At 37.6% G+C, this 13199-nt stretch overlaps 1 protein-coding gene across 5 annotated transcripts in view; it reads right to left on the bottom strand.

Moving 5' to 3' along the window:
• MPP7 (MAGUK p55 scaffold protein 7) overlaps nt 1-13199 on the bottom strand; it is a 344361-nt gene that overhangs the window by 34184 nt on the left and 296978 nt on the right. For all 5 annotated transcript variants that reach the window (XM_074946145.1, XM_074946146.1, XM_074946143.1 and 2 more), the window contains one exon: nt 30-200. In XM_074946145.1, the coding sequence (XP_074802246.1) occupies nt 30-200 (171 nt within the window). The remainder of the gene's footprint in view (nt 1-29; nt 201-13199) is intronic.

Consider the following 13199-nt stretch of genomic DNA (forward strand, 5'->3'; position numbering starts at 1 on the left):
CTGATTTAGACATTAAAGAAAAAACTTACCAACCAAAACTACAAGCCTGTATTTCTCATTAGGCTGTCGTCGATATGGTGCAACTTCTTCATACGTTGGGACATCTGCTGTATCATACTGATCACTCTTCTTGCATTCATACATGGATTTATTTGTCTTTCTATCTTTTCTGCTAAGACGAAAGCTTCTCCTAAAACCAGCTGCAACAACAAGATTTTTTTTAAACTAAGCAATTTAATATCTGAAAAGTCCAGAAAAGATTCATTTCCAGGCAAGGAAAAGTGGGGAGGGGGAAATGACTAATTAAGAAACTCCAAACTGGCTATTTCCATGAGCAATCACATTAGCTGCACACACACAAAATAGATATGAAATTTCAAATGCATTTTTTGAGAAACCAGGTCCTTAGGGTCCAGAAAAGATTCCCAGACAAAAATGTAAATTACCTCCAAATTGTTAAAGTCCTAAACTACAATACAGCAGTCATTTCAACTTAAAATATGATATTCCCAATAAATGAAATGATTAATTTTACTATTTTTGATTTAGGGGGAAAAGCAATTTTTTGAAGTCAATCGAAACAAGCTCTATAATAATTACAATAAACTGATAACACAATTAACTTCTTGAATGCTGCATAAATTAACAGATATAAGGAAAACATACATTCAGTCCTGAGTCATATACCATCTCTGACGCATCCCAGTTGAATTGCCATGGGATGTAGACACTTAAAATAATATATATTGTGGCAGCAGGGCACAGGGGCATAAGAGTTAATAAAATCATTGCCTTCAGACAATGTTATGACCTTGGCTCAATGCTGCTCTATCATAACTGGAAGTTTAAAAATAGCGTATGCAAACGTAACCCATGCCTGCTTGGTGTGGCGGTCTGACCCCTCTCAAAGCACTGAGCCCATCTAGAGATTGATAAGTCTGCCACAGCCTTAGTTAACAGCTATGTGGCTTTTAGCTCATGCAGTAGAGGCTCACACACTAAGCTTCAAAGGTCACAGGTTTGATCCCACCTGCTGATGACTGGGATCTGTCAGCATTACAAGTGGGTGCTCATCCAGGATATCAACAGGGAAGTCTCTGAAGCTCGGGATGCGCTTCCTCAGCTAGGGGAAGCCTGCTCGGTGTCATGCTGTGTCCCCTCTAGTGGCACCTAGTTCAGCTAGAGATTGATGAGTCTGCTACAGCCTTAGCTAATAGCGATGTGGCTTTTGGCTCACACCCTAAGCTTCAGAGGTCCCAGGTTCGATCCTGCCTGCCGATGACCGAGGTCCGTCCGCGTTACACGATCTCTCCCAAATACATTGAAAATAGGGCTCTCAACAATTAAAAAAATAATTGTGATTCATTGCAATTTTTAATTGTACTGTTAAACAAGAATAGAATACTATTTATTTAAATATTTTTGATGTTTTCTACATTTTCAAATATATTAATTTCAATTACAACACAGAATACAAAGCGTACAGTGCTTATTTTATATTATTTTTATTACAAATATTTGCACTGTAAAAAAATAAACAAAAGAAATAGATTTTTCAATTAACCTTATACAAGTACTGTAGTGCAATCTCTTTATTGTGAAAGTACATTACAGGGTGGGTAATTACATGCACGACCCCATAAATGTACACAAACTTGTTTGTCTTAGCGATTGGCTGAACAAGAAGTAGGACTGAGTGGACTTGTAGGCTCTAAAGTTTTACATTATTTTATTTTTGAGTGCAGGTTATGTAACAAAAATACTTCTACATTTGTGCACTGCACTTGTGCACTTTCACAGTAAAGAGATTGCACTACACTACTTGTATGACGTGAATTCAAAAATATGATTTCTTATCTTTATTACGGTGCAAATATTTGTAATAAAAATAATATAAAGTGAGCACTGTAAACTTTGTATTCTGTGTTGTAAATGAAATCAGAATATTTAAAAATATAGAAAAAAATCCAAAAATATTTATAATAAATGTAAATTGGTATTCTATTATTGTTTAACAGTACAATTAAAACAGCGATTAATTTTTTTTGAGTTAATCGCTGAGTTAACTGCAATTAACTGACAGCCCTAATTGAAAATAAAAACACACCATTAGATAAATCTCACAACATGATCAAACATGGGTACTGTAGCTCCATTTCACACATACTGTATAATGAAATTTGCTAAATTAAGATGACATTTCCTATTAAACATATTTTCAATTATAATTCTATCATATTTTTGTAATCCTAACTGACCTAAAATTATATGTATAGTGTTGTTCCCATAGTGCTTAACTGCAGCTGATGGAAGTTTCGTGTGGTTTTTAAAAGATTTTTAAATTGGTACAACTCCATGAGCATCAATAGTAGAATAATATGACAGTATCATAGCTGCAGCCTGGCTCCACTAAACCTGGGTATGAAAGGTAATTATTCCACCTTTTATCGTTACTTTATAAATTTCTCATTAAGATTAATTCTTTTAAATAGATTTTTACAGTTGTACCCTATCTTCTGTGGTTTTAGGAACTGGATGGCCACAGTGCCATGCTAATTTCATTATTTGGCTGTACTAGAGAAATTACCAATACATACACAAAATATGCCACTTTTAGGTCACTGGCTAAACTGGACAGTCTCTACGCAAAAGAATAAATGGACACAAATCAGACTTCAAGAATTATAACATTCAAAAACCAGTCGGAGAACACTTCAATCTTTTTGGTCACTCGATTACAGCCCTAAAAGTGGCAATTCTTCAACAAAAAAACTTCAAAAACAGACTCCAACGAGAGACTGCTGAATTGGAATTAATTTGCAAACTGGATACAATTAACTTAGGCTTGAATAAAGACTGGGAGTGGATGTGTCATTACACAGAGTAAAACTATTTCCCCTTGTTTATTTCGCCTCCTACTGTTCTTGTAAACTGCTGGAAATGGCCCACCTTGATTATCACTACAAAAGGTTCACCCCCCACACCACACTCTCCTGCTGGTAATAGCTCACCTTTCCTGATCACTCTTGTTACAGTCTGTATGGTAACACCCATTGTTTCATGTTTTCTGTGTATATAAGATCTCCCCACTATATTTTTTACTGTATGCATCCGACGAAGTGAGCTGTAGCTCACGAAAGCTTATGCTGTAATAAATTTGTTAGTCTCTAAAGTGCCACAAGTACCCCTTTTCTTTTTTGAAAAGTTATTTTAGTTTAAAAAGATTTCTACTGCAAAAGCACTGCTATTGTATTGGTAATGTAATACAACTTGGTATACAGTAATGTCTCTGGTGACTGGTTCAGTTCTAAAGCGAAGTCAATCATGGCACACCGATATTTTGCTGATTTAATGTCACAGACCTAGTAAACTGCATTCAGACTCTAAAAATAATGTTAAAGACACAGAAAAGTAACAAGGTTAACTATTTTCCTGAGCTGTAATCTAAAAAACCCCAAACCTAAGTATACCAAAGCTACTTTCAAAATACCTGAAAATTCTCCTGTACTATCTTTTCACACAAACAGAAATGAATTCTTCCCACTATACTAAAAGTTTGCTAGCATATACATTTTGCCACAAAACATAGTTCCGAGATCTATAGAGGATGGATGGTTTTGTGGTTAAAGGTGACCCGCAAAACATTTGAAAAATTTAAGATTATGCTGGTTGTTTTTTAAACTTCCCTTTTTGTTCTAATAATGAAATCCTGAAAACATGCAAAATTAAATAAACTCTCACCTCTCCCCATCCCTCATTTGTTCTTTACCTTCAAAATATTGGGACTATCATACCTCTGGTTTTCCCTAGTTTTGCTGGAGGATCTGCTAGATGTCTCACAGCATATCTATTATGAGTTCTCATGCCCCATCTGAAAGGTCAAGATGTTGAAACTTTAACAAAGATATCCTTTATCCAAAATATTAATTAGAAATTGAATATGTTATAAAAGTTTTGCACAATCTGATTAAAATCCTGCTCCCTTTATTTGTTCAGATATCACACTCAGCTATTGGGATATCATCAAATCTCCCATCATCTCAGTCCTCCAGGACAGAAAAAAATCTGAATTTCTAATGTAAAGCAGTAAAAAAAATGTTTAAAAATCCTTTAATAGCTTCTTTATGCCAGTTTCCCCCATTTTACGTCATCCTTTAAGACACTGCAATGGGACACAGGGAATTTGAGTTCCATTCCCAACTTTGCTACAGATTTTTTTGCATGACCTTGGGCAAATCATTTACTATTTCTCCACCTGTGAAATAAGAATATTAATACTTCCCTACCTCTTAAGGATGCTGAAAAGGGAAATTCATGATGATATTATGATGGTGAACACGACAGAAATGCCTAGATAGGTATTTTAAATTATTTCTACAAGAATTAGGGATAAACTTATGTAAATTGTTACAAAGACAGACTTATCTGTAATATGCTAGTAATGGCCTTGTATAACTGTAGAACTTTAAATACTAAACACAGATGGATTGCCTTGTCACCTTTAGTTCATCTGTATGAATTTTATTTCTTACATTTGCAAAGGGTCACCCCCTAGTAGTACTGTATATAAACATAGTAAAGGTTACCTTATGGATCTTTTGAAAACAACGAAAGCAGAATGGATAAAAAAAATTGTTTTAAAAAAATTAAAAATGGATTTTATTTAAATTGAATTCTTTTGTTTAAAAATTTTTTAAATAAATTTATTTGAATTTAAAATTATGGCAATCTATATTAAGGCCTAAACTTACTTAAATCTATTAAAATCATTTAAATAAAAAACAACATTCAAGCAGTACACAGAATTAGAAATACAGAACTGGAAAAAACCTCGATAGGTCATCTAGTCCAGTCCCCTGCACTGAGGCAAGACTAAGTTTTATCTAGAGACCATCCTTGACAGGTGTTTGTCTAATCTGTTCTTAAAAAACCTCCACTTACAGAGATGCCACAATCTTCCTAGGTAACTTTTTCCAGTGTTTAACTACCCTAACAGTTCGGAAGCTTTTCCTAATGTCTAACCTAAATCTCCCTTGCTGCAGTTTAAGATCATTGCTTCTTGTTCTGTCCTCAGTGGATAAGGAGGACAATTTATGACCCTTGTTATTATAACATTTTACGTACTTAAACATTGTTATCATGGTCCCCTTCAGTTTTCCTTTCTCCAAAATAAATAAACCTAGTTTTTTCAATATTTCCTCATAGGTTTATGTTTTCTTGATATTTAATCATCTTTGTTGTTCTTCTCTGGCTTTCCTTTATTTGTCCACATCTTTCCTGAAGGGTGGTGCCCAGAACTGGACACAATACTTCTGTCAAAGCCTTATCAGTGCTGAATAGAGTGGAAGAAATACTTCTCATGTCTTGCTTAAAACACTGCTTTTAATACACTTCAGAATTAGGTTTGCTTTTTTTTTTGCAGCAGTATTATATTGTTGAGTCATATTTAGTTTGTGATCCACTATAACCTCCCGATCTTGTTCTGCAGTGCTCTTTACTTGACAGTCATTTCCCATTTTATATTTGTGTAATTGCCTTTTCCTTCCTAGGTAGCATTTTGCATTTGTCCTTACTGAATTTAATCCTATTTATTTCAGACCATTTCTCCAGTTTGTCAAGATCATTTTGAATTCTAATCCTGTCCACGAAAGTGCTTGCAACCTCTCCCAGGCTGATATCAGCTACAAACTTTATAAGTGTACTCTCTATGCCATTTCTGAAGATATTGAACAGAACCAGACCCAGGGCATATCCCTGAAGAATCCCACTAGATATGCCCTTCCAGGTTGACTGTGAACCATTGATAACTAGTCTGAGTATGGTTTTCCAACCAGTTGTGTACCCACCTTATAGTAGGTTTGTCTAGGCTAGCTTGCTTATGAGAAGGTCATATGAGACACTATCAAAAGTGTGACCAGGGAAGAGTATAAAAATATTGCTCGGGCATGTAGGAAAGATATAAGGAGGGCCAAATCGCACCTGGAGCTGCAGCTAGCAAGAGATGTCAAGAGTAACAAGAAGGGTTTCTTCAGGTATGTTGGCAACAAGAAGAAAGCCAAGGAAAGTGTGGGCCCCTTACTGAATGAGGGAGGCAACCTAGTGACAGAGGATGTGGAAAAAGTTAATGTACTCAATGCTTTTTTTGCCTCTGTTTTCACTAACACAAGGTCAGCTCCCAGACTGCTGCGCTGGGCATCACAGAATGGGGAAGAGATGGCCAGCCCTCTGTGGAGATAGAGGTGGTTAGGGACTATTTAGAAAAGCTGGACGTGCACAAGTCCATGGGGCCGGACGAGTTACATCCGAGAGTGCTGAAGGAATTGGCGGCTGTGATTGCAGAGCCCTTGGCCATTATCTTTGAAAACTCGTGGCGAACGGGGGAAGTTCCGGATGACTGGAAAAAGGCTAATGTAGTGCCAATCTTTAAAAAAGGGAAGAAGGAGGATCCTGGGAACTACAGGCCGGTCAGCCTCACCTTAGTCCCTGGAAAAATCATGGAGCAGGTCCTCAAAGAATCAATCCTGAAGCACTTACATGAGAGGAAAGTGATCAGGAACAGTCAGCATGGATTCACCAAGGGAAGGTCATGCCTGACTAATCTAATCGCCTTTTATGATGAGATTACTGGTTCTGTGGATGAAGGGAAAGCAGTGGATGTATTGTTTCTTGACTTTAGCAAAGCTTTTGACACGGTCTCCCACAGTATTCTTGTCAGCAAGTTAAAGAAGTATGGGCTGGATGAATGCACTATAAGGTGGGTAGAAAGCTGGCTAGATTGTCGGGCTCAACGGGTAGTGATAAATGGCTCCATGTCTAGTTGGCAGCCGGTGTCAAGTGGAGTGCCCCAGGGGTCGGTCCTGGGGCCGGTTTTGTTCAATATCTTCATAAATGATCTGGAGGATGGTGTGGATTGCACTCTCAGCAAATTTGCAGATGATACTAAACTGGGAGGAGTGGTAGATACGCTGGAGGGGAGGGATAGGATACAGAAGGACCTAGACAAATTGGAGGATTGGGCCAAAAGAAATCTGATGAGGTTCAATAAGGATAAGTGCAGAGTCCTGCACTTAGGATGGAAGAATCCAATGCACCGCTACAGACTAGGGACCGAATGGCTAGGCAGCAGTTCTGCGGAAAAGGACCTAGGGGTGACAGTGGACGAGAAGCTGGATATGAGTCAACAGTGTGCCCTTGTTGCCAAGAAGGCCAATGGCATTTTGGGATGTATAAGTAGGGGCATAGCCAGCAGATCGAGGGATGTGATCGTTCCCCTCTATTCGACACTGGTGAGGCCTCATCTGGAGTACTGTGTCCAGTTTTGGGCCCCACACTACAAGAAGGATGTGGATAAATTGGAGAGAGTCCAGCGAAGGGCAACAAAAATGATTAGGGGTCTAGAGCACATGACTTATGAGGAGAGGCTGAGGGAGCTGGGATTGTTTAGTCTGCAGAAGAGAAGAATGAGGGGGGATTTGATAGCTGCTTTCAACTACCTGAAAGGGGGTTCCAAAGAGGATGGCTCTAGACTGTTCTCAATGGTAGCAGATGACAGAACGAGGAGTAATGGTCTCAAGTTGCAATGGGGGAGGTTTAGATTGGATATTAGGAAAAACTTTTTCACTAAGAGGGTGGTGAAACACTGGAATGCGTTACCTAGGGAGGTGGTAGAATCTCCTTCCTTAGAGGTTTTTAAGGTCAGGCTTGACAAAGCCCTGGCTGGGATGATTTAACTGGGAATTGGTCCTGCTTCGAGCAGGGGGTTGGACTAGATGACCTTCTGGGGTCCCTTCCAACCCTGATATTCTATGATTCTATGATTCTATGAAAAGCCTTACTGAAGTTGGGATATATCACATCTACTGCTTCTCCCCATCTACAAGGCTTGTTATCCTGTGTGACAGGGTCGGGCAAGATAGCTATAGGAGAGTAATAGAAGGCAGATATATTAGCCCCAGGCTCAGTAGGCCCCTTTTCCCTGGGTAAGGTAACAGGGAAGGTTCCAGAACAATCAGGAACCTTCTGAAGACAATTAAGACAGACAGGCTGATTAGAACACCTGCAGCCAATCAAGAAGCTGCTAGAATCAATTAAGGCAGGCTAATCAGGGCACCTGGGTTTTAAAAAGGAGCTCACTTCAGTTTGTGGTGTGCATGTGAGGAGCTGGGAGCAAGAGGCACTAGGAGCTGAGAGTGAGAATGTGGACTGTTGGAGGACTGAGGTGTGCAAGCATTATCAGACACCAGGAGGAAGGTCCTATGGTGAGGATAAAGAAGGTGTTGGGAGGAGGCCATAGGGAAGTAGCCCAGGGAGTTGTAGCTGTCGCACAGCTGTTCCAACAGGCACTCTAGACAGCTGCATTCCACAGGGCCGTGGGCTGGAACCTGGAGTAGAGGGCGGGCCTGGTTCCCCCCAAATCCTCCCAATTCCTGGTCAGACACAGGAGTCGTCGACCTGGACTGTGAATTCAGAAAAACGGCCAAGCTGAGGGCTGCCGTGAAGCTCCAAGGCGAGCAAATCCGCCAATAAGCGCAAGACCCACCAAGGTAGAGCAGGAACTTTGTCACACCTGTCAAAGAAGGATATTAGGTTGGTTTGACATAATTTGTTCTCGACAAATCCATGCTGACCATTATTTATCACCATATTTTTTTTTCCTGCAGGTGCAGAGAGATTATTTTCTTCATTTTAATTTATTTAACAAGTTCAATTCAATGACTAGTTAATTCAAAATTGAGAAACTGATTGGGAATTGAAAAATTTATGAATCTTGTAATCTATGAATAAAGATGAGGTGTGATATGATTAGATCTACTAGGACTAAAATTTTGAAGGACATGGAGTACATAAACAATCAGTTCAATTCACTATCTACAGATCATACTTCTCTTCTTTAATTAACCCATCAGTTTTAAATGCAAAACATGTTTTGCTAAACTTACTTTTTTCATCTGTATCCAGCACATTTAAGGTAGTTTTATTTAACTAATAAAGAAGCAATTTTAATTTTTGTGCCTTTTTAATTGAAATCCAATTTTCATCCAAATGCAGGTTGACACAAATCAGGAGTACACAATTAATCATTTAGTAAACAAAAGCATCATTCACCATTTTTGTAACATAATAAAAATGTAATAATTAATATTATGAATAAATGTATGTTAAGCTACTTGATTGCGTGTATTGATACAGTTATCCAGGTTAACAAAAAAGTATCAAATTTAGAGTAAAGGCTAGTTAGCTGAAAATCAACATTTTAATGGTTAGCATCTAATGAGAATCAACCTTTCATTGGAAAGTAACTAAAAAATACAAAATACATAACAAGATTAAAATAGATTATTTAAATCAAGGTTTACTACTTGCTGGTTTAAATCATGATTAAAACAGATTATTAAAACCACTCTGATTTAAATCAATCCACCCTGAAGGCAAGTGTGCAGGAGAGAAAAAGGAGGGATGCTCTCAATAAATCTATATAAATTATTTATATTGTGTTGCTAGTGAATTTCTGGAAACATGGAATTTCTCCCCCATGTCTCCCATTACACTTCCCACATATGCATATTTACTTTTTAATAACCTTCAGAAGCAGTTTTATGGGGTATCATTAGCAAATTACAACTAGTCAACTATGATTGCATTTAGTAGGCAATATGTTCATCTAGATATCTTAGGATAGGTGACTGAGAATAAGAGGAATACAGTAAAAATGTCTTCTTCAAAAAGGGGCAGCTGGCAAACTTACAAGTTGATTGAGATTTAAGAGCCTTAAAGTAAATTTAAAAAAAACCACCTCAGTGTTTTTATTTTTAGAACCATTTAACTAGTTATGAAAAAATATATAGGGCAGAAGATATGTATGCAGTACAAAAAGATGACTTTCTGACTCTGAATAAGATGACAACCGCAAGTCTTTTCAAATCTCTCTTTTCAAGAACACTTTGAAGCCAGTTCTGTTTTGCTTTGCCTAGGAAGATTTGCCAGCCAAAAGTCAAGAGCTGAAATATCATGTAGGAAAAAAGTCTTCATCGGCAAAAGTATTAGCTGCTCTTGAAATTTTGTCTAATAAGAGAACAATATTGTATATTACATACTTAAGACGACAGTAGCTATATCACAATAAAACATCAAAATGAGTAACTATGTATTACTGTGTATGTTTACAAATATTTACACTTCCCTCTGACAATCAGGAGTAAGAGACATATTGGGCCACTAATAGGTTACCTCTTCTTATAACAGCATTACATCTCCAAATCACAAGTAGTATTATGAAAGAACAACAGAAGATCCCACATTTAAAATATTTTCAAATACAAAAGTTTAAACAATTGATTATTGAAATTGTATGCATTAGAACTTATAAATGATCATAAAACAGTGCAAAGAACCACAGAAAATTAAAGAAACATTATTGATATACACTCTAAAAATATTTCTTTAAACTTAACAAATTTAAATATAAACTTCTATTAAAAGGAAAGAAAGAAAAAGATACATATTATATATAGTCTACAGACATTAGCACAAGTTAAACTTATCTGCCAGCTATGCAGACTGAAGAATAAAGTGAAAAAAATCCAATCATCACAGGAACATAAAATTCTCAACATTAGGTATAACAACTTTGTACATGCTCATTGATTTCAAGTACGTGACAAGAAGCCTACTGAACAAGCTAATCTATAAACCACTTCTGGAATGTAACAGGTTTCATGAAATGAACAGCTGCCATGAGAAAAATATGAAGAACAAATGTTTATAGTCCACAAATGCATCTAAACCTTATAACAGTTCTCAAACCAGAGACAAAATCAGAAACTAAGACTAATAAAAGTGATTAAGATCCTACTCCAATACAAAAGAACAAGCAGCTTGCACTTATGAGATGAAGATAACAAAAGTACTTCTTCAAAAATCTAATACTACATATAACTAGTAATATCTCTTTGGAACCCCAACTTCAAAGCAACAGACACAGATTTCTCAACAGGGATACACAAAAACCCCATACTGAAATTCATACCCAAACCAGACAATGTGTAAACAAATGCTGTCTTATATTTAAAGCCCTTTAAAAAGAATGCTAATAATATAACAGAAAAAAAATTACTCCCCTTTAAATTTAATATAATTCTAGAAAATAGAGGAAGGAAGACTGGTGACTGAGGTCCCTTTAAATGGTCTGTGCATGTAATTCCAAATGCCCAATGTGCAAGTGCATTCCTTAATATCAGAGAAATTCCAATACTAATAAACGTTCTAATTTTTCCAAGCTTAAGTGCTGAAAGTTCACCCACAACAAACTAAGGCCACATGATTCAATAAAGCTCTCACATGTGCTTACGTCTATCCCTGTTCAGCAAAGCATTTAAGTATGTGCTTCACTATAAGCATGCACTTAAGCACTTTGCTGAATTTGGATCTAATATTCATTCTGTTCAGCTTATATATGCAGCATGGAACATACAGTTTATTTGTATACAAAATACATAGAGAAAAAAATTTGGTCCAATGAAGGTTATGCACATTTGGTAAAACATAACTTTTGCACTATTATTTGAAATTTCTTTCCAAGATATTTGGAACACTCCCATATGCAGTAGTTCTATTGTTTCCAATTAATCTGCACAAACACATAGCACATTTCTAACTTTGCTTCTGGACTGATTCCCAGTTATCACATTTAGACAGGGCTAATAAAAATGTCTGGATTTTTCTATCAAAATTGAGAACAGTAAACAGATGATATTAATCTATATTTATCGACTGTTTATAAAGATTACTGTAAAGTAGTGTGTTAAGTGTGTTTGTCAAAGACAAAAAACCTTTACAATTCTCCTTACTTATTATCAGGAAATAATTAACTTCAGAAATATACAATAGTGTAATCTGACTTCAGGATTCTTCAGCAAATAAACATTTAGGTTAACCCTGGTCACTTTGGGAAGGAAAGTTAAAATTAGCAGTAACCTAAGGCCATAGAAAATATATAAGATTCAGAGTGTCTTTTTGAGTTTAAAAGTCTTTCTAGCACAAGAATCCTTAAGTAAGCCGTCAACAATCCACTGGAGTCCAATTAGCAATTTGTATTATATGCCAGGTTTGTTTTTTCTCATTCCTTTAATAGACGTTTCAAAATCCTTCATACACTAATTAGAATAAAGTGGGAGGACTTTAGAAATGAAACCTGTTATGCAACAAAATTGTACAGACATTTTGTTTTCCACATGTAAACCTACATGCATATATTTACTAGCTACATTAACTGCTGAAAGTTCCTGGGTGAAAAGTCATCTCTGCACCTACAAAATTATTCACTTCTAAGGAATGTTTCCTTTCAATGCAAGCTAGATAGTTTACATAATTTCCCAATTAACAAACTAAGATGTCTGCAAGCGAGAGTTCTAAAAAGATACAAGAGGCCACACAAAACTTATCTAGTATAAAAGCAGAGTTGAGAAGACCTTAAGATGTGCAAAAAGACACCATATATCCTACTTATAAAATCACTTTCTGGAATATTAACAATTATTAGAAATAGTACGCTAATGATTAAGGCTAAGATTTTGTCATGGATACTTTTAGTAAAAGTCACCAACAGGTCACGGGCTTCCGTGAATTTTTTTTTTTTATTGCCTGTGACCTGTCCCTGACTTTTACTAAAAATATCCATGATAAAATGGGAAGGGTTTGGGCCAGCTATGGGGTGGCTGGGAGCACCCGGGGGAGCTCCAGGGTCCCCCTCTACCAGCAGCTCGGAGCTGCAAGGGTTCCCCCTGTCCCCCCATACCCTCCCCCATGGTGGCTGGGAGCTGTGGGAATCTTTCTGCCTCTGCGGTGGCAACTGGGGAGCTGCGGGGATCCCCCTGCCTTCGTGGCAGCAACCGGGGAGTTGCGGGGATCCCCCTGTCTCCGCGCTGGTGGGGAGCTGTGGAGATCCCCTTGTCCCTGCGGCGGCAGCAGGGAGCTGCGGTGGTCCCTCTGCAACCCATGGCACCTCTGAGCTTGCGGGCCCCGCTGTCAGGTGGGGGTACCTCACAGCTCCTGGCCACTGGGACTGAAGTCACAGAGGTCTTTGGAAGTCACAGATTCAGGCAGCAGCACAGTCAGGCAGCAGCACAGACAGCTGCAGCGGAACAGGAGCCAGCAAACACAGGTGTAAACAGGGGAGTTTGAGTGGGAGTTTGTAAAGGGAG

The sequence above is a fragment of the Natator depressus genome, chromosome 2, assembly GCF_965152275.1.
Source record: "Natator depressus isolate rNatDep1 chromosome 2, rNatDep2.hap1, whole genome shotgun sequence".
Taxonomy (NCBI): Eukaryota; Metazoa; Chordata; order Testudines; family Cheloniidae; genus Natator; species Natator depressus.